Raw genomic sequence first — 25,996 nt, forward strand, 5'->3', positions numbered from 1 at the left:
AGCGCCGTGTTTGTCAGTGCGCCAGCGGGCTACTCGGGGATTGCTGGTTAGGCTTCAGCGTCAGGAGTTGTTTAACATACAGGACATAACTGCCCTTGCTGGGAGGGCAGCGGGCCATCTATGCGAGGTGCCGGCCCGTTAGGCGCACCGCGGCCCTTGTGTTCTTAAGGTCTGGTGCTCAGCTGGTGCTTCGCAAAGCCGCTGCCACCCCGAAATGCCCCTGCTGGGCGAGCTGAAAGCTTCCTTCGGTGCACCGAAAGTAGTTCTGGAGCCGATCTCGGTGTTGTGGTGGGATATGTGGTTTGTGCTGGTAATCTCACCTGCATGCTGTAATGTGAGAATTGTGTTCTCTTTTGAAAAGCTTTTTCATAATCCCTGTGCTTGCTTACAGATAACCCCAAACTTCCTCATTTTGGGTGCTTCTCATTAAAGTGTTCAATTCAGTGTACAAGAAGACATAGGACTGTGTGTACTTTAATCGACTCTGAGCTTTCTCAGGCTGCCTGTGCTTTGTGCATCCTATACAAAATCATCCATCTTCTATGGACGATGGACATCTCAAATGTCTCACTGAAACATACTACAACGTTGTAACTACAACCAAAATTTAAAATATTTCCTAAATTACAATTAGAAATTAAGATTTCCCTACTGTGTTCTTTGTTCAGTTGTTTGAGTGGAAGCCTTAGAAATGAACCTGATGTTTTCTTACATGGTCAGGGTTGTGACTGTTCAGAGTAAAAGAGAATAACGGTAAACAATGAACGGCTAAATTACCAAACTGAAAGGGTGAAGTGTTAAGAAGTGTACAACTCCTGTGATTTATGAGGGTAATTAGTCTTTATTACCATGAAAAATACTTCTGTATGCGATAGTATAGAAAATTAAAGGAAACACAGCTTCATAAAATTAATTGTCATGAGTTTTTTACCTAATCTAGCTAAGGAAAGGAAAAGGTGAAAATAATAATGGTACATATTCTCGCTGCTAGGAAAGCAAGTGAAGATCTTCGACACATGTGAATAAGCATACATAGATAAGACTTCATCTTTTCATTATTGCTATGGAGGAGAAAAACATGCTGTCAGAATTTTCCTCTGGAGGTTCTATAATCTTTGTTAAAAATCTGATGTAATCCAGTTTGCTCTGGCAGCTCTTATGTTGAGGGGCCTCAGAGGACCATGTTGCAGGCACAGTAAACCTCAGGCTGCAGTTGTGTTCTGTCCTTCCTGTCCCTGTCATACTTGCTGTATGATCCAAGGCTATCTGTGTAACAGTGGTTGGTGGTAGCAGGTCACAGATAGGAAGGCCTGTGCTCTCCCAGCCATCTTAGGAGTGCTTACCTGAAGCAAAGCACTTCTAGCTCAGCAGTCTGTGGCAGTGAGGATTGGTCTAGAAGTGCACACCCACCATTACCATCCCTGCTTTGGGAACAGGTTTTAATAGTAGAGCTTTCATATTGGGAGAGAAAATGCCATGAGGTGAATTCTTTCATGGAAATATTGCTGTAGATAGTGTTGGTATGGATTTGTATGAGAAGGTGCCTTTTTGAGATAGTTGCCTGCCTAAAGGCAGGCACTTCACTGTGGCCTTCCAGTATTTGAAGGAAGCATATAAACAGGAGGGGCAATGGCTGTTTACAAGGGTGGATAGTGATAGGACAAGGGGGAATGGTTTTAAGCTAAGACTGGGAGGTTTAGGTTAGATATTAGGAGGAAGTTTTTCACACAGAGGGCGGTGACGCACCGGAACTTGTTGCCCAAGGAGGTTGTGGATGCCCCATCCCTGGAGGCATTCAAGGCCAGGCTGGATGTGGCTCTGGGCAGCCTGGTCTGGGAGTTGGTGACCCTGCACATAGCAGGGGGGTTGAAACTGAGTGATCATTGTGGTCCTTTTCAACCCAGGCCATTCTGTGATTCTATGATTCTACAGAGAGTACTGTTAGGTTCTAGTTTGAAGATGTTCAGAGCTCCTGCCTTTCCTGAATTATAGACCTTGCTTTGCATTTCTTCTGTTAAAGACATATGCAAATAATGACTAATGGTGCCAATTGTCTATTTTTAAACTGTATTAAATACTGGTACTAAACCAGCAGTGTGAAAGATTATTCAAAGCAGGATTTTTATTTTCCAGGAAATGACTGCTGAAGGAATTTCTTAGAGTCTTTAACTCTTCTTCTGATGCTATAACCAGTGCTAAGTGTACAAATGGATATCCGATTGTCATAATATCTGAAATGTTGGTGTTAATGTTTTTAACTGCTTAGTAGTAATTGTACTCTTTTCTGGATGCCTGGCCTTCCCCAAGTTTTATAATTTCTGCATCTGTTAATCTTAGTAATTAGATTGAGTGGGATTTGAATTTGTTTTTATTTCTGGTTCATTGAACTATTTCCCTGGAGTAAGCTTATTGGAGATGGAATCTCATGCTAAATTTTTGTCATCTGTGATGCGTTTAATAACTAGGCTCAATTTCTTTATCAGTATTTCTATGGTAAAAGCAAATTCAGTTATTGATGAGACTACTTCTCTTTAACCCAAATAAAACACATTCCTGCACAGACAATTTTAGAACACTCTGGATACTTAGTGCAAAAACACAAGTCTTTGTGGGTTCAGTAGCAAAAGTTTAGTTACTGTCACTGAACTTATATCCACAGTTCTTAAGAAAAATAGATTACCTAGAACATAATATTTTGAGGTTTTCAGTGACAATACAACACAGAAATTAAAGTTGTTACGGCTTTGTTCTTTTGTTCTATCCCCATTTCTTATTGTAGAATTGAAGTTCATTTTAAGTTTTATTTTAGCTGCTTCTCCCATCAAGACTGTCCCTATTTCCTTTCTTTTTGATTATATTGTTATGTTCAGGTTATCCACTAACCAAGTAGGAATGGCTTCATTGGATGATTTTCTGGTAAAGCAGTTATTATAGTCGCAGTAGTTCTGGTATTTTGGAAAATTATATTTGCAGATTCTCCTTTGTGTTAAATCCTGTAGCACGTCGTTTTGGATGGCTGATACTGTAAGTGCATGCTTGAAGACACTTCAGGGTGGGCAAGAATCATGTTTGTTATTGCTACCCTTTTAAGGGATCAACTTTTAAATTAGTGCAGACATTATAAATGTTTACAAGGGGGGAATGTTATGAGATCTTTCAATATAATAAAAAAATCTATTTGAGGGAGTGACCTGGGTTACAGAGTCAGTGGGAAGGATTTTATTTAGGCAATTAACAAATAGGAAAACTTACAGACAAAACACTCAGCACTGTTGAATTTATGGCATAAATCACTGTAAACATAAAGATTTGCAATATCTGCAAAATACAAACAGCCATAACTTAAATATTTAAATGATGTGTTTAAGGATACAGGGTCTCCCCTACTGTGAATTTCTTCAATTGTTTGAATTATATTCAGTCCTGACTTGACCTAGTTCCTGACAGGAGTCCTGTCTTCTGGTGAGTTATAAAATAAAGGACAGTACTCTTTAAAAGGTGGCTGTATTCACAAGTTTGCCAGTAATTCTAATTTTTTTTTTTTCTAAATAGGAGTTATTCTTTATAAAAGCAGTCACAGTAAATTTTCTAGTTCTATGCAATTTTCTTTCCATTCTGGTTTTCAGTGGCTATAAATAACACATGAAATGACTTTCAAGGTAGAAAGCAGGAATCCGTTTTGAAATATTCTATAAAATAAAGAGTGATTTATGGTTTCATATGATTTTGGCTGAAAGCACTCGGGCTTTGCCAGGTCATCAAAGTCCTGTCAGGAGAATCTGTTATTTATTGTTCGATATGCTGGGAATGGTGTAAGTACTTTATGTTTATCTTATGTAAGTATAGTGTTAGGAGAAATCACTTCCAACCACTAAAACAGTTTTTAAAATGCACAGTGAAAAACTAACCTTAATATTATAATGTGAGTGATGAAGTTAATGTTGGAGGTAGATTGTAAAATAGATTTTTGAAAAGTAATTCCTAATGCAGTTCCTAATTGCAGGTGTAAATTTACCTTTATTTCCTTACTGCTGACTTTTTTAACTTAACTAAAATTGAGTGTTTTTTTTTCTGGCATGCTTTCAATTCTGAGTGTTCTTGTACAGTAGAGCTGGTGCGACAGCCTTCTTGAAGGCTTGGTATCCCACTGATACCTCAAATGGGATTATTTTACCCAGATACCGTGAGATGTCCCTTGCTGCTCTTATAAGAAAACAAATTGTTTTGTGAAGCCTTTGCTGTCCTCTGCCTGTTAGTGTTTCTCAGATTTTCCAGATTATTTGCTCATCTTACAGAGGTCAACTTGCAATAGTCACATCAGTAAGATTTATTGAGATTTAATCTGCCTCTTATGTATCCAAGAAGGTTATACTAGACAGCTGGCAGTGAAAACTAGTGCTATGAACTGGCGACTTGATTCTTCATTATAAGCATGTGTATTTACCTAGTGTTTATCTGCCATTTTTTTTTATTACTTTGTTCTGTTGCTGCAACTGTTTCTGATACAGTCGTGGAATCTTACAGCAGTTTTTAGTGCATCTTGCAAATAGATGAAGAACCAGAGAAATTTGTAGGATTAACCTCCATTTGTGTCTGCTGGAGTGAGCCGTGCCAAGGTGCTTGTTAGTGTAATTAGAGCAGACTTGTTACGATTTCATTTGCTTGCATTTTTGTCTCAATATCATTCCAACTGCATGCAAGAATTTCAAGCACGGAAGAGCAAGTATTCAGTCAGTCCTCTTCTTGAACAGATGCAAGTTTAGGAGTTGGTTCATGTCGATTTGTTCATATTTCAGTGAGGCAGTGTCACTGATTCATCAATATTACTGCCTGGATAAGTGCTGAGGTGTTCCTATTAGAACATGTTAGTGATTCAGAGATCACTGATGAATAAAATCCCTAGCTTCGTTCTTATTTTTATAATCTGTCTGCAGATGCAATGTGCCACTTTGCTGAAATTTTACAACGTGTTTCCTAACTTACCTCATATTGCATCTGTTCCATGGAGGTTAGTAAGTGGAGAAAGAAGGCTATTATCATGAAGAAATGATGACACTAGGTTCTAATCAATTCTCCACTGTGAAGGAAAACTTTTTGTTTTTCCTGGTAAGAAAAATGAGGGACAGGCCTGTTTGTGAAAATATTTCAAGTGTAAGCATTTTATAATGTGAAGGGGCCAGGAAGCATAGAGTGCCTTTATGCATCTTGATAATAGGTGCTGCTATTTCTGTATTGACTAAGCCTGAAATATGAAGGACTTCTGTGTTGGCATATTGAATTGATACGACAAAGAATTGCATGGGCTCCTTATTACTCCACATAAGTCCCTCTTGTGCTGCCAGATGTTTATATATTAAAAAAATTATATATATATATATGTATATATAGAAATATATATATTATATTAATATATAAAATGTTAAGATATTGATATTTTCAAATATCACTTGATATTTTCAAAATATCTGGATCTTCTTGCTGCTTTGCTGTGATTGAATCATGTATTTACAGTTCAAACTTCTCATTTCATAATTTGCCATTGGAAAGCTAAAAAACTGCTTGGATTTGGATCCTTGTTTTAGAAAGTATCCTTTTTCATTTTAGATACAATAAAATCAAATGTGAGCTGTGTTTGGCAGTCACTAATATATCTAGTTACTTAATAGGAAAATACTGGTTACTATTAATTATACCGTTATATCTCTCAATGAGTCAATAATTTCATTGTTGTATAAACTTAATTTTTTTCTCTGTTCTTTGATGTAAAAGGAAATGTAGATTCTCTTTCAGAGCTTTCCGACTTCTGATAGAAGTTATTGGACTCAAACCTCAACTCAACTTCCCATTCAAAAACATGAAGCGTTGTGAGTTACAGGTCATAACACCAGGACCTTCATCCCTTAAGCTGCCTGTTCTCCAAGAGGGACGAAGGGCAGGAAGTGTTAAAAGCAATCCTTCATGAGGAAGAACATCTTAGAGATACTCAGCTTTATTTACTTGTTAGGCATAAGTGGAACTTCAGAATCAATATTCTAAGTAATTCATTATCAGCTTTCTCCTACAGTCAGTTAAATGTTGCAGCAAATAGTTGCATTAAAACTGAACTGAGAATGAGGAGTAGAGGTGCAGTCCTGTGGCCAGAGTCTAAAAGCATTTCAAAATTTGTGTACAATTCAGCTTAAAGTTGTTGGAAAATCGAAGTTCAGAACAGGAAACTCTTTCAGCAATTAATATGAGCAATTATTTTTCCTTTACTGAATAATCTGGACAGAACTATTTTGTGCAGCCGTGTGAGTATCCTGTAGGAGGTAGTTCAGCCTTATGTGCCATAGATAAATAAATTTCTACCATTTCTGTAAGGAGACCTTCCCAAGGGTAACTTTTTTTTTTCTTTCCTGAGTTGAGCAGGGCAATCTGTATTGCACTGGTGTGTGTACCAGTGCTGCCTCTGCTGGAAAGAGCTTTCGTGAAGTAACCGTCATACAGTCCAGATCTTATGCAGAAGTAACTTGTATTTGACAAAGCTACTTGTTTTCCATGTAGTTTTATTTCTGTTAGGTAATGGAATTCAGAATCTGGTGCCCAAGGCACAATCTTAATTTCTTTGGTTTACCTAAGTTTTGTCACTTAAGGACTAATGATGTCTTGATCCATCATGTTGTTGTAAGAGCCTCTCCAAAAGCTAAAATGCAGGGGCTGTGGCATTCTTGTATTTTCTCATTCTGCTGCTGGTGGGTACTCAGGAGGCCCCCACATCTTAGAAGCAAAGGATTGGTGAAGAAAATTGATGCCAGCTTTCAAAAGCAAGGAAGCTAATTCAGGGAACAATTTCATCCAAGGTTAATGGAAGAACAGACCTCCAACACAGTATCAATTGGATCAAGCTTAAAGCAATCAGTTATGCCCTAGTAGCTATAACTCCAGTCCTGGTCAGCCAGGCAGCGCTTGGTGATGTTTTACAACGCTTTCTCATTGGCTTTTATCAATAAGGAAGGAGAAACAAGTTTCTCAATTGCATTTCTGGAGTGATAGTCTCTGTGCCTAAATGGGGGAAAGAAAATCTTTTCAGAAGCTACAAACAAAACAGTGCTTGAGGATTCTGCTCCGGACAGTTACTAGTGAAGAGAAATGAAGCATATAACATATGTTTGTGTATAAATACCTGTGGAGGTTAGCTAAGTGTTACACTAAGTGGTGTTGCGTTGTTTTTGTATCATTTGGCTGTGCACGCGAAGGATCTTGGGACTCTCCTAAAGTGCTCGCTGCACTACGTATTTTCTCCGTATCTCTTTCTTTAGAACAGTCTGTATTTTGTGGCTTACTTTAAAAAACAAACAAACAAAAACTTTGAAGTCTCGGTCGAGGCATTTCATGGATTTTCCCAATTATTGATATAGATTCTCTAAACCTAAGATTTAGGCTACAGGTTTAGAACAGTAGTAAATGCCATTGCTGGCTCATAGAACTCATGAAACTATGGTCTCACGTATCTAAGTCCTGCTAGATTTACTCTATCCTGCTTTTCAATTTCCGTAATTAGTAAAGACCAACTCAACCATTTAAAATGGTTTGATCCTGAAACACTTCTTCCACTTTTTTTAATCTTATCCTTTAATTCAATACATACCATAATTGTCTCATAATAGTAGGCCTGTAAATTATAAATCCCTTTTACTGAATCACCTATTTAAACAGCCAGAGATCCAATAGGCCAAGCCATCTGACTGCATGTGAACATCTAGTGAGTAGAAGTAGAACTTACAGAACAGCCTCGTTTATTAAACATCTAGGTGATGTCGTGTCATTCAAAGGGACACTGCTGATAGAAAAAATATATTTTCTTTGCTACTTTTCCAAGTATAGTGAGAATATACTTATTTTATAGAGCATAACTGTGTGACTTGACAGCAGTTCCACTTTGAAGATGTCCATCTAATAATTACTTGTGAAGTACATCTGTCACTGTAGCTTTTCTGTTTGCACTCAATTCTTGGTCTGCATACAGAACTTCTGTGTGTTCCTGGGCATTGTTTTGCAGCGTAACAATCACTTCCATCTCGGACCAAATCCAATTGTAATTCTGAGATCTGTGCATGCTAGATTCATTTACCAACAGACAGTGTAGAGGAGACAGCATCATGCAAAACACAGCTTGGCTTGCACAGATGTTCAGTACAATCATAGCAGGTTTATACCCTTATATCCTCCAGTGCATCCCTGGGCAGTGTGCGAGGTGATGCAACATCAACCATAAACCTGGAAATTTAAAAACATTGTTTTAATGGGTGGTGACATGGTCATCACTTTGTCAGTCTCTTTGAAGTGAACAAAATGGCACAAAAATAATCTCAGATTTTAAGTCTTTGTATCTGAGGGGATACAGTTACAGCACACCTCTTGGAAATTTGGGTATCGTTATGCTGACGTGCTCAACCTGCTTAGAGACAGCAGGGCACCAGGAGTAGATGTTGGTGATGAGCATTAACTCAGAGGTGGTAGTGTTTGCAAACGGTATGTGCTATGCTACTAATAAGAGAGAGTAAGTATAGTGTTGCATTCAATATGGTGATGTTAATAGGCAAAATATTAATGGACACAGATTAGCATTCATTATTTTAGTAGCATAAGAGTATTAAAAAGTTTAATGACAGGGTAAATTTTGTAATTGCTTGTTGCTAATCGATTTCTAATTTTATTTCAACTTTTAAGGTATCTTAGCACACTAAGATCTAAAAAATGCATGTATTCTTTCAGGTCTGCCTGAATCTATTATTGCAGCAGCATGTGCCAGAAGTGGCCAGAGGGTTCTTCATGTTGATTCGTAAGTTACTTAAATGGTTTATCTTTTTAAGAGTTAAATTAGATAGAACTCTGTCTGTGTCTTGATCACTCTGTCCTTGTATCCTGTGCTCACCTGGCCTTAAGAAATCTTAAATTTCTGTCCTATTTTGGTGTGATTTCCATCAGTAAAGCTTGCGGTTTTTACATGTGATGTTAGTAATTTGTAACATACGTGATATTATATTATGTAACTACATGATGGTAGCTCCTTTTCTCATGGGAATAGTTACAAGTTTAATGCCCTTCCTTATTATGTGCCCCATTCTATGAGGATTTTAAACTGTGCCATTATTACTTGATGACTGATGTTTTACTGCTGTCTCCCTTGTATCAAGTTTCAATGCCTATATAAGTGTTTTTGCTTTTTAGTTGGTTATCGTGATGTCTGGCTGATGAGGGATTCACAGAACACTCTTTGTTTCTGTCTTTATCAGATACTGAATAAGTTTGAGTGCAGAACATTACTGTTCTTCTTTTACACTTTGAAATAAAAGGATTTGCAGGAGCACTTGGAGTCGTGCATTCATAGCATCCTTTCATTTTACTACTTCTCTTTACTGATTAGCCAAAGATAGCAGTTTTCTCACAAACTTTATAACTTTGCACTATGATGTGTGCTGCTTTTAAGGAAAAAAAAGGTCTCTAAAGCCTAATTTATTTGTACACCTCAGTAAAATTGAGTGTCATGACTCAAGTCTAGAGCTTTGGTTTCTGAGGCACACAAGACAAATTCTTGAGCTTCAGATAACCAAGACAAACCTTTAAAATACCTCTCTCTCCTACCTACGCCTTCCAGGCTCTGAATTTCTCATCTGACTTTTGAGACAATCTTGGTTACTACTGAGCAGCATTTGAGGCTGCTTTATTGACTGTGCTTTTCTGGTTGATAACAAATGGAGTGTATTTCATATGACTTTCATGATAGTCACCAGTACTCTGCCTGATATAGTTCATTGTGCAGGGTATGATTTACATAGATTTCTATTTTTGGCAGCCTTGTCTTAACTGCAGCTGTCTCCTACTCCCTTGCTACTTTTTCAGTCCGGTCAGTAGCATGCTTACACAGTATAATTTCCTGGGCTTGGCTGCTGCAGTTGGGAGAAGGGGTTGTAAGAAGTAAGCAAGGACTACCTAAGTGGCTCTGCTGTTGCTAAATATCATCATAGCCTAAAATGCATATTAAATTTATGAGGTTAAACAAATTTCTACACTTCATCTCAATTGTAGCAAATATTTCTACACATGACCAAATTGGATGATTTGGTAAAACTTGACTTGAAGTGGGGGAAAAAAAATTTATGTATAAATGTAAAATCATAACTCCATTCATAAGCAGTGGAAGTTGAGTCGCAGGCAGCCCATTATTTCTCCTGCTGGTAGGAGTTGAATTTTAGTAGAATGACAGGTGGAGGTTTTGAGGTGGTGATAACAGCAAAACTGCTGTGAGCGTGGATGCTCTGATTGTTAGTTTGCACAGTGTTTTGTTTTTACATCATGCTTGAGGTCTTGCTTTCTACTAAACTTCTTGTAAATTGCAAGTGTACCCGCACCTTGGTTTAGAGTCTTTTTCACATGGACAGTGTATGTGCTTTCAGTTTTCCTTATGCTTTATACCAGGAGCTTAACTAGGACATACTTTCTCCACTTTGTTTATTCTGAACTGTACTGGTTCAAAATTAAACTTCTGCAGTGTCTTTTACCCGCAGCCCTTCCAAGAACCTACCAGATTTTCCTGTGTGTATATGTAATATGAATTCATACTTAAGTTCAAAATTTGTGTGAAATGCAATTTGAGATTGCTTATTTGACTGTTAACTGTCTATAGTGTCTCTGGCTTCCTGTCTTGGCTGGAGTGAGGAGAGGTAATGCACTTCATCCTAGCAAAAATTATGCACAGATGAAGAACCTTTCAAAAAACTTAGAGAAGCTGGCAATTAGAACTGTGGATTATGGATTTTGTTTATTAATGTTTGGACTTAAATATGCTCAATTAGGTTCACCTCATGCTTTTATTTTTATTATGATAAAAAATGCTTCCTTTTTTTTTTTTATTATTCCTTTTTCCTGTGGAGTTATTTTGCAACTCTTGTGCAGGCTACAAGCTCCTTAGTTCAGTAAAAGGTGTTTTTAAGTGAGGTGGTTTTCACTCCAAAGTAGCTGGCATTTTAATTGGTGGTGTGCTCGCTGGGTGATGGTCGAAAATCCTTGGCAAAAAAAAAAAAAAAAAAGTGTACCATGCAACCCTCCATAAATAGGAAAGCATTTCATACCGTGTGCTTTTCTTGTTCAAGCATGATAGTATTCTTGCAGAAGTAACAATAAGAATAAAAAATACGCACAAAAAAACCTGATGTCGTTTGAATTTCAAGTGAAAAGTTGGATCTCTGGCAAACTTTCTAAGACTTCATCTGAATTAGAACATCTAAATTTTACCTTGCGTATGTCTAGTTTAATAGGCTAATTGCCTGTTAAATTTTCAAGTTTTATTTTACTGAGCTTATGGAAAATTGATCAATAAAAATCTGTCTATATTCAGAATATCACTTTAATGATCTGCATTGTTCCTGTCTTGAAGGATCATCCGTTAAAATTGTTTTCAAAGCATAAGCAAATAAGTTGTTGGGTTACTGAAATACTTGTGTTAGATGTACTACTTCAATTAATTTCTGAATTCTGTTTTCTACAGAGGTCTGAGTTAGGTTAGGTACAAGGTCTAGAAAACATATATGGATGAAGTCTTTGTTTATAATTTGTTTGCATTCATTATCATTTATTGCTTTTAATCTCCAGCCATGTTTGTGTTTATCATAATATACTGGATAGGTGATTATGGTAGATAGTTTTGAAGTGGCTTATTATAAAATACTAAGTTCTAAGTTTGATTTATAAACACTGTCCAAGCATTGCTATCAACAGTAGCTAATCTTATTCAAAATAGTCACTTCACTGCAGCGTTGCCATAAATTCCTGTAGATGGATTTTAAACTAGAGGTAGCTTCTGCCAAGTAGTAATTGAAGGAGCTCTATTTCTCTGTGCCAGCTATCTGTCTCAATAAACGTAAAATCTGTGGTTCTTTTTAGAGAGCTACATTTACTGTAGATATTAATGAGCTGTTGACATGTGAATTTTCAAGGATAGATATTAAATGATTTAGAGAAGTAATTTGCAATTTAAAATGTGGAGATCGGCACCTCGTTTAAACTCAAAGATGTTGAAGGAAGGCAGAGCAAGACTAAAAGTTGATTACTTTAAGTGACTGTACCTCCCACAGTAATTGTTCATATGCATAGGATATTCTCCTGGTGGTTCACTGTGTTTTCTAATTTTGGTCCTTTGCTTATCATCTTCTTTTATGAATAAAATTATGTACTGATTTCTTTACTGAGGATGAGATACTGGCGGTGAGGTATGTTTAGCTACATGTTTTTAATTTGATTTTCAGCATCTATAATATAGTATTTTCAGATTGTAAATGTATTCTGTAGGTCCTTCTTATCTTTGTATGTAGAGATTAATTTGAAGACTGTCAAGATAGAGGATTTTAACTTCAAGATAGAGGATTTTAACTTCAAGATAGAGGATTTTAACTTCAAGATAGAGGATTTTAACTTCAAGATAGAGGATTTTAACTTCAAGATAGAGGATTTTAACTTAACTTCGCTTTTATTCTCAGTTCTCTTTTGCATGTCTCTTTGCTTGTTGTGACCTCGTCTTTCTTATTTTTTGATCTTGATTCTCGTGTGGAGTACTTAAAAGTTCCTGGAATCCAAAATTGTTTTACCCGAGTATTGAAAAGCTCAGATACAGTATCTGTGCAGTTTCTTCAGATTCATACTATATCTGTCATGGTTTTTTTTCATAACTTTTTAAAAATATATAATGTGACACAACCTTTGTTTCCATCTAGTCTTTTTGATCTACTGTGAAGTGACAGAGCTCTGTAAGTACAGCAAACAGGGAAAAAGTTGCTTCCCAAACCAAATCACTTTGTTCCAAGAAAAACAGAAGAATATTTAACTTTCAGAAAAGAAACCTAGACAAAAACAAACAAACAAAAAAAAAAAACAACACACACAAAAAAACCCTTAATTCACCTATCTTTTAACCTTATCTGAAAAAGCAGTTTTTATGTTGTTTTGGATTATGAACTCAGGTATTACAGAATAAAACTTGGTCTCAGCTGGTTTGTGATGGTTAGCCTTACTATTTTTCTTATCTGAGGATACAGAGTAATTAAGGTAGTGCAATTGACTGCCATCATCACCCTTTGGTTGAGCTGGAGGATCTCAGAAGAGGCTGAGTTTAACTGTTTCTCTTGGTATGAGGACCTTCCATGCTCCAGAACACATTTACTGTGACAGAATGGGAATTTCAAATCAAAGTCTGTGTACTTAATAGATAGCACATGAAACTTTATGGGTTTGAAACAGAAGTCATTTTGTTTTCAGATCCTTAAAATCGATGTGGCAGTAACTTCTTTTGCAAAAGACAGCTACTCTGATGGCAAGAGACTTCCTTCTGAAAGATCAAATGCAAGGCAGACACAGCAGCAGCTCTTGGGAGCAAGCATGAAGTGTCAGCAGCTTTTTGTCGGACATCACCATCTTTGACTGTTATACCACGGCTGTCAAGACACAGCTTTCAGAGAGGCAGTGTTCTTACATAGGGGTCATCTGTGAAATACTCGAATAAAACATGAGTGAAAACAGAAATCATGCTTTCAAAAGTTTTTAGTTTCTAAAATTGCAATCTATCTTCGGAAGGTAATGTTAAGTATTGGTTCAGATTCCAGAAACACTGATGTGTTGGAAATAATTTACAGTTTTACTGCTCTAGGTTGGGATTTACGAATTCTTACAAAGTATTTGTGGGGGAAAAAAAAAAAAAGAATAATAGAGGAAAAATACTAATATAGAAGAGAAATTAAGCTTTTTTTTTTTTAGAGGTGAAACTGTACTTGGGTTGCACTTATAAAACCTGACAAAAATACAGCTTGAGAATTAGCTATAAAATCTAGATATTGGATTAGAAAAATCAGAACTATAAGCAGGGTATTTTAACTCATGAACAGGAGTTTTGAGCAAATAGCATTTAGGGAGTAACTTTTGCAATGCTAAGAAAAATTCTGTTCTCTATCTACTTGACAGAAAAAATATGTTCTAACTAAAGATTACTCCTTAAGAATGTGTGTTGGCAGTGTTTCATGGCCTTATCAAGAGGATAATTCAATTATAATCATAAAAAAGGAAAATTGGTCTCTGTGCTCTGCTAATATACTAAGAGAAGGGAGAACTTCAGTGCTCAAGATTTGGGGATGGTGTTTTAGCTTTAATTAGGCTTTGATCTTGACCATTACTCAAAGTAATTCCTTATTTTAGTCTGTCTTCACTGTAATTATAACAGAAATACTTCATTACAAAGGACTCCAAATTGTAAAATAAATCAACTTTTTTCAAATTACTTCAAGAGCTTTACAAGAACTTTGCTCATGATCAAAATAGTCACATCTTGTCTACCTTATTCTGTGACATTTTATAGCAAAATTAAACAATCCTGGTTAACCACCTAATACAGAATGGAAGAATTAAAATGCTGGGGGGAAAACATCTGAAAGTTGGTGCTTCCAGCGGAGATTAATATTTGAGGTTGTATAACATAACTTGGGAATAGTGCTCAGATGCTAGGAGAGAGACACCTGTGATTCATTTGCCATTTGAGAAAGACTGTACCATCCTCTCAAAACTGATTGAGCTTCAAAATGGAATTATGGGGTGCTGTGTTGAAAACATTGATTCACATCAGTGCTGGTTAAAATGGAAAGCAATTTCAAAGGAAAATCCACCTGATGAGCAGAGGAATGTTTTCATCAAAGATGACTGACAGCTCACAAACTTTTGTAACTTTCTACAAAAATAATATGTTAATTTCTTTTACCAAAATGTTTTCATTCTAATTATTATTGAATTTATATTGGTATAGTTTCAGGAAACCTAGTCCTAATTTTAGACAGGTGTTTTCTGCGATTCCTGTGATTGATGGCCTGGCTTGCACTGACAGCCAGATTGTATTCCATATTCAAGAAAACTTGCAGCTAAAGCAGCAGATTCCCTTAAAAATAAATCTTTGTGGCTGTGGTGTTTCGCAAGTCCCAGAAGTGGCAGATAATATATGGGGATTGATTCGGTGGAATCTTAAGAAGAAGCAAGACAATAACCTGTGCTGTTTGAGGAAAAAGAAATGGACAATTGTCATTCCATTTAACTGTCGGTTGCATTTTTACAGACTAAAATCTAGCAGAATCAGGCATTTAGTAATAGACTTAATCTTTATCTCTTTATATTCTAAATAATACCAATCAAAAGTACTTTTTAAGCCTCTCCTATATCATTCATATAATGAATCAGTTTTGAATTCCCTTTTATAAGTTATTAGAGTTTCTTGTTGATGACACATAAGATGAAGTCATTCTTGGAATACCAAATGGCCGGATAAACAGTCTGAGTTTCCTTCAAGTGTGTACCGAATGCTCTGCAGTTCATGGCCTTAAACCATGTGGTTTTTTGTTTGAGCCACTTTAATTCAGTAAATGTTATATTTTGTTGTCTTTGCAAAAGATGTCCTGTTTATGTTCTTCATTGTTGTTGCCTTGCAGAAGCTGAAAGACTTTTTTAGGTCAGTTTCTAGTCAGGAACAATTAGGCATTGTTTAGCAGACATCTGTCTTTCATATGCTAAGTAAGCAACTTAGTACAGAGCACAGCTCTGGTACTGTAAAGGGACTGACATTCTTAATTAAGTCTTTGTCAGTACAGATAAGCCTTGTCAAAAATATCCCCATCTGAAACAGTGGAAGCAACCACAAATTTAAGTTTTCTCTTTTTTCATAGTTATGGAATTCAAAAATGGAAGTGGTGATGATAATGTTTTAAGTTCATTGGATTTATCAGTCTTTGTGTTGCTCTATAAAACAAAACTACATTCCTTCAAAAATCCTTCTTTTCAGTATATGCAGCAGCATTAAGTATCCTTTTCAGAGGGCATTTTGGTACCCTTCACTCCCCTGAAGTGCCAGAGTACAGTGCCAGAGAACAGAGTTAAATCCCAAAACAGCTTTTTTTATTTTGCAAATACTATTGATTTTATCAAACGCAATTGGTACAGTTGCATTTTTTTCCTATCTGAGTTGTTCAGTATTTAGTATCTGATATGCATGGTAACAAAATTCAGTTGATCTAACTGATGTTTAGAAAAGTACTTAAAGAAAAAAATCAGAAAGGCAGGGAGCAGAAACAATCTTTGATTAACAACCGTGCAAAATTGCTTTTCTTTGATTTAAATGGGTAAACTAGTATTTTCAAGGCAGAAGGTGATAAATATAAACTGAAAAGTAATCAAGAAGGTGTGAGCATTTTCTGTGAATCAGTTCCTTTGGCTCCACCTACAGCATATACAGCTTAATCATGATTTTTGCCATAGCATCTCAACAGTCCGTAGTAAGCATAATCTGTTCTGTGAAATGTAGATAAACAATAGTGACTTTTCTGTTATTTAGGATAACGGGTAACAGAGTTGTGGGTTTTACTGTCTGTTCCTGAGATGATTTACTTAACCTTCGTTTGCACAGCTACCTCTTACGTGTTAGAGGCGGCACGCAGTGAAATGGTTAACATTCAGCTCAGCTTCAGTCAGAAGCAAACTAGCTATGTTTGTGTAACAAAGCTGGTGAGTCCTGCCCTTCCTAAAGCTGTGTGTGGTACAGATATGGAAAACCCTTGTTGCCTATTCTGAGAACTGAAGCTGAAACTTGCAGGCGTATTCTTTTGGCTCCACATTAAATAAAATGATTGTAGTGATGTACATACTTGAGTAAAAGGATCAGTGTTGGCTGAAGAAGCATAAAATACCTCTGTTTATTTTTTACTTGCAGCAATCCATGTGCTTTCTCAGCATTATTCAAATTCCCCTCTGAATATCTGGATGTTGGACTACAATTTATTTGGTCAGAGATGAATGAAAATTGAGATTGTACATCTGATGAAGAATTTCGAAATATTACACTAGTGTTTATAACTGTAAAGTCTGTCATGAAAAATATTTTGAATGTCTCAAAATTCAGTTGTTTTTTCATTGAGTCTGAAAAGGCTGTATGATTTCTGTCCATCACATTTCACCATTCTTTTGTGTTGTTTTTTTTTTTTCTTTTTTTTCCAGGCGAAATTACTATGGTGGAAACTGGGCCAGTTTTAGTTTTTCAGGATTATTGTCCTGGATTAAAGAAAATCAGGTAAAAATTTCTCAAATGGTTTTTAATCATTAATGTTAAACTCCAGTTGTTGGCATAATTTATTACAAGATATTATCACAATATTCTTTTTCTTTGTGGAATTTTACAAATAAAATAGGTTTCTATTTAACAGCTTCACTTCTTAAAGCTCATCCATCAGGCCTAGCATACTAAGACTCCGTTATGCTTGTTTAATTGATATTATCTGGTTCCAAGCAGTCTACTGATCAATCATATTTCTTGATTCGGGAATTTATGCTGAAGGAACTGTATTATTGTTTCAGTTCCTTTCTGAGCATCTTCTGCAAATGATATTCTGGTCTTTTCCCTTTTTTTTTTGTTCTTTCAGCTAATTCTTCTTAACTGTAATAGAGGTAGTTATTGAACCCTTCTATTGAAATGTCCTTTTACCAGGGCAAAAGTTGTTAGTGTATTTTTCAGTTACCAAAGTTTGTCCAAGTTTGAATAAAGTTTGTTAATTAATTATTAATGACAGTACACTAGAAATCTTTTGAAGAGGCTATTTATTTAGAAGTGTGAGCATTTGGGCTATATTAGCAAGTGAAAAATTGTATTATTTACTGAAGCATTATGAGCTTCTTGTTCTTTAGAAAAATGTAACTTCTTCAGTTTGCTCTCGTAACTATTTATTATGAAGTGCTAACTTCTGGCATAATCAGTGGAGATGCTCAGTCTCCAAATTGAATGTTGTCAACATTCTGTTGTGTGACTTAGAGATTGCTGTGTGGACAGATTAACATAATACCTAGATCACTGTATTTTCTAATTTGGTCTCCATTCACTACTTCTGTCTCAAAATTTGGAAATTTGGAAATCCAACTGTGGGAAACTTATCTTACAGTTGACTGTATTCAAATTTATATTAAATCTTTAGTAAAACTTGTATTTCTCTTAATGTTATTTTCAGATCCCTAGAGATAGATTTAGCACAAATGTTATTCTGCTACAGTAACTAGCTCTAACTTGCTTAACTCCGAAAATCTGTATGGAGAAGGCATTAAAACATTAAAAACAATTCTTTTATTCTTTTTTTTAAATATACAGAAGTACAACAGATTATTTGGGAGTAGATTTATATAGATCAAGAACAACCAGCACAGTACAAAATGTAATTTCATAATTGTTCTTTGTAAGCAAAATACGGATATCAAGGATGAATGTGAAGACTGGAGAAAATTGATCCTTGAGAATGAAGAAGTTATTTCTCTTAACAAGAAGGATAAAACTATTCAACACGTAGAAGCTTTCTGTTTTGGCGAGTAAGTATAAATATATAAATATAGAAATAATTTCATATGCTCACCGGTAAACTATTATTTTGTGTTTCTGGCTTCAAGTACTTCACCACCCTACCATACTTCCAGTTAATCTAAAAAAGTAACTGTGAACTCTACAGTGTTCATGATCTGCTCATACTTTTGTTGAAATCATGTGCACTTCCTTGAAATCAGCTGGTCCTTCTTAAACTTTATCTGAATCCAGTATTATTTGTTGACCAACTTTGATCTATTAATTTACATCTCAGTAAAAGAAAATGTTGCATGTTTAATTCCTCATTTGTTATGATCTACCATGTATTGATTTTTTTCATTCTTAATTTGGTTAATAGGTTTTATTCTCCTACTAAATGTTAAACAATATGTTTGTGAAAAAGAGAGATCATGTAAGAACAGGAAATGCAAATGGACCATAGTACTGTAACTGTAAGATAGTTGACTGTGCTAAAATGCTATAGTGATATTTGTCCTTTGTCGTTTTTTAGATTCATTGTATTTAATCCATTTAGCTGTACTTACCCATGATATTTTGTCAACAATTGCATGATCAGAGGCTCCTAGAAATTCAACAGAAGTTAAAAAGCAAAAATGCCCAAAATGTTTTGTATTTGAAGTAAGGTAACTCATCCCTTACTTTACCTATGACATTTAAAAAATACTTGCTCGGTTGGAAATGCACGTTTACTTTCATGACTACTTGTTACAGAAGAACATTGTGAATGGAATGCCATCTTAAAACTGAGGATGTAGCTTATCACAATCGTATTATCTCAATTGAAAACTTAGGAAAACGAGAAAGTAACTGTGTGAAGCAGAAATGTTGACCAGTGCATAACTGTAGTAATAACAAATGGTAATTGTGTGGGGTCTCTAGTTTTTTAATTTCTTTATATTCATTTCTTTTATCTCTTGGGTTTTGCTCTGAACTGAACGTTATTCTGAACTCCGAAAAGGTTCTCTGAGTGAACTATGCAAGCTTAACCTTGAATTTTCTAGTAAACATCTCAGGTTGCTGAAGGAAGCACTGCCAAATAGGTACTCATATAGAAACATTTATTTATTTATTTAAATGTCACAAACAGTTTAACAACAAACAAACAAAAAAACCAACAATAAATAAATGCAATTTCTGCAGTCTGAAGGTCATAGGCTCAAAATATTCCAAATTTGTTTATTGCACGTTAATGGTTTCTAGACCTTTTCTGCAGGTAAAATGTTATGCTTATTTTAAAGCAGGTATCAATTGAGTATTGTAATTGTAATCCAACTGCCACAACAGATATTATTCAGAATCAATATTAAATCATCTTTAAAGTTTCATAGTTTCTTAATTTTGGAAGTGAATTTCCTAAGAAGGTATTTTATTGACTGGTAGCTGGCTCAAAAGTGAGTTCCTTAACAGTAAGATTTCACAGTTTATAGAAGTAAGTATTGAATACTTGAATCTTCCATTTTGTCCTGCATCTGCTTTTAAGCATTTACATTAGTCTGAAAGCACCGTGCTATCATATCATCAGACAAAAACCAACCAAACATACACACACACACAAAAACCAGCCCTCTACAAGAAAGAGCCATAAGTTTAATGAACCTAGCAAAGATAGCAAAGAAAGTTTTCCAGAATAACTTCAAACTTTCTGTGAGAATCAGTTACTGTGTTTCAAACAACTTAAACATTCTGCCTAGATTCTGTTGTTTTTGCTTAACTTTTATAACTCCTATGAAGTAACCATTAAACATTTATTTTGAAAGAATAAACAGCTGGGTAGCAGTATAATATACACAGTGCAAATCTGAAATGAATGGCCTTAGAACAAAGTGCATCCATCAAAGGAAAAGAATACTGTGTCTACAGCAAGCGGTATTGAAAAAAGGCAAATGGCTGAAAAATAAATAGTGAACACCTGTGCTGAATAAATTAACCAGCTGGCTGGCAATTTTTCATTTGACCTATCTGAAGGGGTTGCTGTTACAAGGCATTAATAAGACACATTCATTTTAAGATATCCCTTTGTTAGTACCATTAATTGATGAATGGTGGAAGATAATATTCTAAATTTACACAACAATTTGTCTGCAGATGTATTATTTTTTTCTGAATTAGGAGAAGAATTGTCAGTACAAAAGTTCAACCTGAGTGATTTTTATAGACAGCTCTTAAATTATTCAGGGATATTTGTTCCTATTGGAAGAATGTCATGAATTTAGATTATATACAGGTTTTCGTTATAAAATGCATAGAGATGCAAGTCATGTAAATTTATATATTTGTTTAGTGGGAATTGAGTAGAGTTAAAATATGTAAGTATACATTTCTGATATACTGCTTTTCAGTGGTATTTGAAAAGAGAATGTACTGCAAATCCAAATTTTGATCTTTTAAAAGCAATGAGAGTATCTTTAAAATGAGAATTGCCTGGGCTGTACATTAAGCTTGGGAGAAAGCAGAGTCAAGAGTTGTTTCTTTTCTTTCTGTGTTATACAAAAATTTATGATGGATTAAATAAAAAATTCACTGTTATTGTATTAGCACATCTTTGCAAACGTAATGTTCACAATTCCCGAAAATAATATAAACAAACCCAAAGAGTACCCCACAACTGAACTGATCTTCATTTGTAGTTTTAATAGAGAGTTCTCTTTAAAGAGCACTTGACAGCTTTTTTGTCCTTTACATTTTATAGTTGTTTAATGTTTGCTGTATAAAGCAAAACAGATAAAAATGCATGTGCAGAAACAGACTTGTTTAATTAGTTTTTCCTTACACTCATTCCCTTATTTCCCAGGGCAATGTTTTACCCCACTCAGGAATGAGTGCTTCCTGGTGGCTGTACACAAGCTGTGGCACCAACTCTTACCAGCCTGTAAAAGGTGCCTGAGTTCATGTGAGATGAGCAAGCAACTGATAAAGGAGAGAATTTGTCTTCCTTTCTTACTTGAACAGAAACTTTGCCTCTTCCTTCTGTCTTTAGGTCTACTGATGTGTGGGGGAGCATTTTTATGTGCTGAATAATTCCTTGCTGTTTGGTGAATATTAAGTACCCTGATAGTTAATGAAATTTCATACAATACATGTGCAGGTCACCTTTAAAATCATAGTTCATTAGTTTTCATCCAAGATTAAATTGTTTATTCAGTGCATTAATGGCTTGTAGTGTAATGATAAAAGGATAGTGTGAAATTATTGCTGAACTCTTCTCACTTACAATGATGCTGATTTGATTCATCTCAGCTGGTAGTATGAAACAAAATTCTAAGTTCGTAAGTACCACTTTCTAAGGTAGATGTCATTGAAGTTCGAGATAAAGAAAGTAGATGTGATTAAAAACACAGATCTGCTTTATATGAGGAATTCTGAAGAACTGTGTTGTGTAAAAGAAATGGACTAGGTCGAGTACTTGTGTGGTCATGTCCCTCCTTTTGACTGACTGCCTGCATCCTACCTGTGTTAGAAATTAATCAGAACTTTGTGCACGCTTGTAACACAGAATAGCAACATTGCTTCACGAAGGAGCTTTATTCTGTGTGGCTGTTAACTTCTACAGCTAAATAGAATGCAGGTTGGCTGATGAAGTTACTGGAAATTTTTAACTTCAACTTCAGTTCAAAATTCCGTATTTCTTTACAGTAATGCACAGGAAGTAGTCTCTGTTTATATGAAGAACTTCTGTTTTCTTCTGCAAGCTTGCTGGGGGTGGTGGTGGTGTTTTACATTGTATTTTTTAATTACAGAAAACCCAGTCAATGTTTCATTTCTCCATTTATTTTGTTTATGTATGTATTTGTTTAGGTATGTACAGTGTACAGCCATGAGAGTTTTGATTTTCATGTTAAGGTCATTTTGCACTTTGATTTTGTTAAATAAGGACACAAAAGTGTTCTATTTTGTCTTTCTCCAGTAAATGTACTCCTCTTGAGTCAGCCTAAGAACCAGATTTCATTAGTGAGTAATACACCTGATTTGGCCAGGATAAAGAAATTCTAATGCTTTTTAAGAAGGAGGTTGAGGTTTCTGTTGCTGGCACAGGCTCAAAACTTTAAACAAGATTTAAAGACTCATAAAGTTTTGTGGTTTTTTTCTCTTCCCCTTGTGTTTTTAATCAGTGAGGATGCAGCTGAAGATGTTGAAGAAGCTGGTGCATTAGCACGGGTGCCTGCCTTTGGAGCCTCTGTTGCTGAGGAGGGTGCTGAAGAACCAGAAAAAGAATGCTCACCACTGGAGAGCTCCGTACCTGGGGCTGAGAACTGGGAATCAGAGAAAGCTACGAGCACGGATCCAGCAAGTGCAGCAGAAGGAAACATTACAGAAATAAACTCTGAGAATGAAAGTTCTCATAATACAGCTTCAGGTGAATCCACTCTGGAATTGGGAAAAACTGAAGCTGCACTCTCAGAAGTTTCTGCCCAGGAACCAAAGAAAATCACATATTCCCAAATTGTTAGAGAAGGCAGAAGATTTAATATTGATTTAGTTTCTAAGGTAGGAATTTAGTATCTCTTCATAAGCTGCATTTACTTTGCTTGATATGCAGAAATTAAAAAAAATATACATTTCATTTTTAAGAAGGCTGTTACAGTACTTTGAGGCAAAAAATACATTCTCTTGAGAAATAAGAAAGCATTAGTACTAATAAAACAAAGAGGAGCTATTTAATATGTGTTTTTTATTGTTTGCTTATAATAAAAAAGCCGTAAATCATAGCTCAGAAATCTGTAAAAAATAAATCTCCTGAAATTTTTCGTTCAAGTAAAATTGTACTATTTAAATACAAAGATCTATAAAAAAAAAAAAAAGGAAGAAACAGAAAAGTCTCATCTAAATGAAGACCCTTGTTTTTAAAAATGAAAGTTTTTCTGTCTGGGGGTTATCTCCTAGTTTTTAGTGAGACTTTTCTGTGAAACTTTCATATTCTCTGTCCCTCTTTCATTGTCTGTTTTAGTTTTCTGGCACCTGAACCACTGAATTGCAACTAATTAGAAAATAATTAGCTAATCTGTAACATAAAACCTGAGTAAAATTAGTTATTCCTGCTACTGTGCCTTTATACTAAAAGAAGACACCGTTATTCTGACATATTTGTCATATTCTTCAATCTCTAAAATCTGCCTTTTGGCTACTGTCCAGTATAAGTCCCTGCAAATTCAAGGTAAATGGCATTTTTTTTGTAACTTGTGTTATTTATGTGCTATTTGGTGGGCAGGTTTTCTCTTTAATTTGTTTAGTATTATTTTGCAGCTACTACATCTTGATATTCTTTTATTCAGATTTTACTTTATTGTGTGTGCTTGTAAATAGTTACAGAAAATATCTTACATATGATTACTATTGGTGTCACTGTTTGTTTGTTTTTTTCCTTTGGTGTAAGCATTTTCTCCTTACTCATTATATTATTTTTCTTCATTGTGCAGCTGCTTTACTCCCGAGGTCTGTTAATTGAACTTCTGATCAAGTCAAACGTTAGCAGATATGCAGAGTTCAAAAATGCAACACGAATTCTTGCCTTCCGAGAAGGAAAAGTAGAACAGGTATCTTAGAATTATATACTGTATGTGTTTAATCTCATCTTTTTAAAGTAAAAAAAAACAAAACAAAAAAAAACAAAAACAAAACAACCAAAGAACTTATCTGTGGTTACATGAGAGTTTTGTAACAATAAACTAGTATTTTCCCTCGAAAAAGGAAAGGGCTTTTATTTTTTTTCAGAATAAAAAAGATTTGTAAATGATATATCCAAATATTAAAACACAAAACAAAAAACCTAAAACTAATTAAACTAAGACTCGATAAGCATGTGCATACCAGTAAGTTACTGTTGTAAATCTTTGCCTAGTCATATATTTAGACTCAGCCGTTACTTCTTAAAGACTCACAGGTGTTAGCTTTTCAGCTCCCTGGAATAGGCTTCAGAAGGAGTCATTGGTCTGATAATGGTAAGAGCTGACATTTGGCATAGTTAATTAACGTGAGCTCTTTTCTTTAACTCTGCAGTCAGAGATTAAATTGATAAGAAATAAAGGGGAAAGAGAGGAAGAAAAGGTTTTAGTGTATTTTTGCGGAAAATAAGTAACTTGTTATGGTGTTTAGAAATAATTGAAATAAATATATGAGTAAATATGTGTAATAGAAGATAACTGATTATCTAACAAATACTTTTATTTCTTATGGTGTTCCATACTTTCCCTACCTGGAGTATTGAAAGTATCTGAAGTTGTTAAAAAAAAATCTGTATTTTTCAGGTACCTTGTTCTAGAGCAGATGTCTTCAACAGCAGGCAGCTTGCGATGGTGGAAAAACGAATGCTAATGAAATTTTTGACATTTTGTTTGGAGTATGAACAGCACCCTGAAGAATACCAAGGTAGTGTTTTGATCAGCAGTGTACACCCTTGTCTTGTGAGTTCATTCATTCAGGCAAAATTTTGATAGCTCTCCTGTGTTTTCACTCTACTTATTTTTACAGATTCATTTTCAAAGTATACTTTGACCTTTTCACTGTAATGTTAAATTCTTCTGCATATATACTTCTGTTTCCCTCAACATCATTAATTACTTATATTTTTTTTTAACAAATTGTGGATTGTAGTAAGTTTTCAGGATGCTTTAGATTTTTTTTTTTTTTACATTCTTTTTGGTTTTATTTTCGTCTCAGGGATTTTTTAATATGGTGTGAGGTATCTGGTATTTCTTCTCAGCTTCTTTGGATAAGATACAAGTCTTACTTGACAGTATGTTGCCACAATATCAGAAATGGAGAAAATGGAGTTTTTAATTTCGGATATAAATGTAATTTAATACCTGACAGGGCAAGTTCAGAGTGCTTCTATTAATTTTTGGCTTGTCTGAAGAGAGAATATATTTGACCTGTGTTGTCGCAAATATATTGAGTCTGAGGTCAAAGAGGAAAGTGACTAACAGAAGGAGGGTGATGGGCACCTACTCTCTACTTTATACACTCAAGAATACCAAGAATTAGGTGGTATTGTACTCTGTACTTGGAGTCAGAAAATAAACTCAGGCAAAAAGAAAAAAAAAAAAGGACCGGAATAGTTAAACTGTTAACGCAAGTTTTAGGCTGAACCAAGTTAGTACTTGTGTAGGTCAATCATAGATCCATTAAGCAGTGTTTTAAAAGAAGGTAGTATTAGGAACAGTTCTAAAAATCGCTTGTGTTAGTCTGGTTGCTTAGAGCTGGATGTGACTCTTGGATTAGGTACAAACATCAGAGAAAATTAGTTCTCCTGTACACAGGAGAAAATTGGTCAATATAGAGAATCATCTGGCAAGATTAGAGAAGAAATCTGTAATGAACTTTGCAAAATCCTGTAGGGGGAATAGTTCATTAAATTCGGGTGGTTTGTAGATTACACATAACTTCAATTTTTTTGCTAATGGAAGATGTAGAGGTGCTTAGAGTAATAATACAGGTGGTATTGAGAAAATCTGTTAGGTAAAAAATAAAATAAAAAAAATACCCACATCAGTTTTAAATTAATTTGTTGATTTATGTGTCTAAACTACATGAGATTTATTTTACTTCTAAAGATAGTTAAACACATTTTGCTCCTATACTTTA

The 25,996-nt window shown here is 35.1% G+C and overlaps 1 protein-coding gene across 4 annotated transcripts in view; it reads left to right on the forward strand.

The window, feature by feature from the left end:
* Positions 1 to 25,996, forward strand: part of CHM (CHM Rab escort protein) — a 57,726-nt gene that overhangs the window by 1,130 nt on the left and 30,600 nt on the right. For all 4 annotated transcript variants that reach the window (XM_019618176.2, XM_019618177.2, XM_019618178.2 and 1 more), the window contains exons 2-7: positions 8,755 to 8,821; positions 17,053 to 17,125; positions 18,281 to 18,405; positions 22,528 to 22,903; positions 23,833 to 23,949; positions 24,661 to 24,781. In XM_019618176.2, coding sequence (XP_019473721.1) covers positions 8,755 to 8,821; positions 17,053 to 17,125; positions 18,281 to 18,405; positions 22,528 to 22,903; positions 23,833 to 23,949; positions 24,661 to 24,781 — 879 coding nt within the window. The remainder of the gene's footprint in view (positions 1 to 8,754; positions 8,822 to 17,052; positions 17,126 to 18,280; positions 18,406 to 22,527; positions 22,904 to 23,832; positions 23,950 to 24,660; positions 24,782 to 25,996) is intronic.

This window comes from Meleagris gallopavo, chromosome 9 (assembly GCF_000146605.3).
Source record: "Meleagris gallopavo isolate NT-WF06-2002-E0010 breed Aviagen turkey brand Nicholas breeding stock chromosome 9, Turkey_5.1, whole genome shotgun sequence".
NCBI lineage: Eukaryota > Metazoa > Chordata > Aves > Galliformes > Phasianidae > Meleagris > Meleagris gallopavo.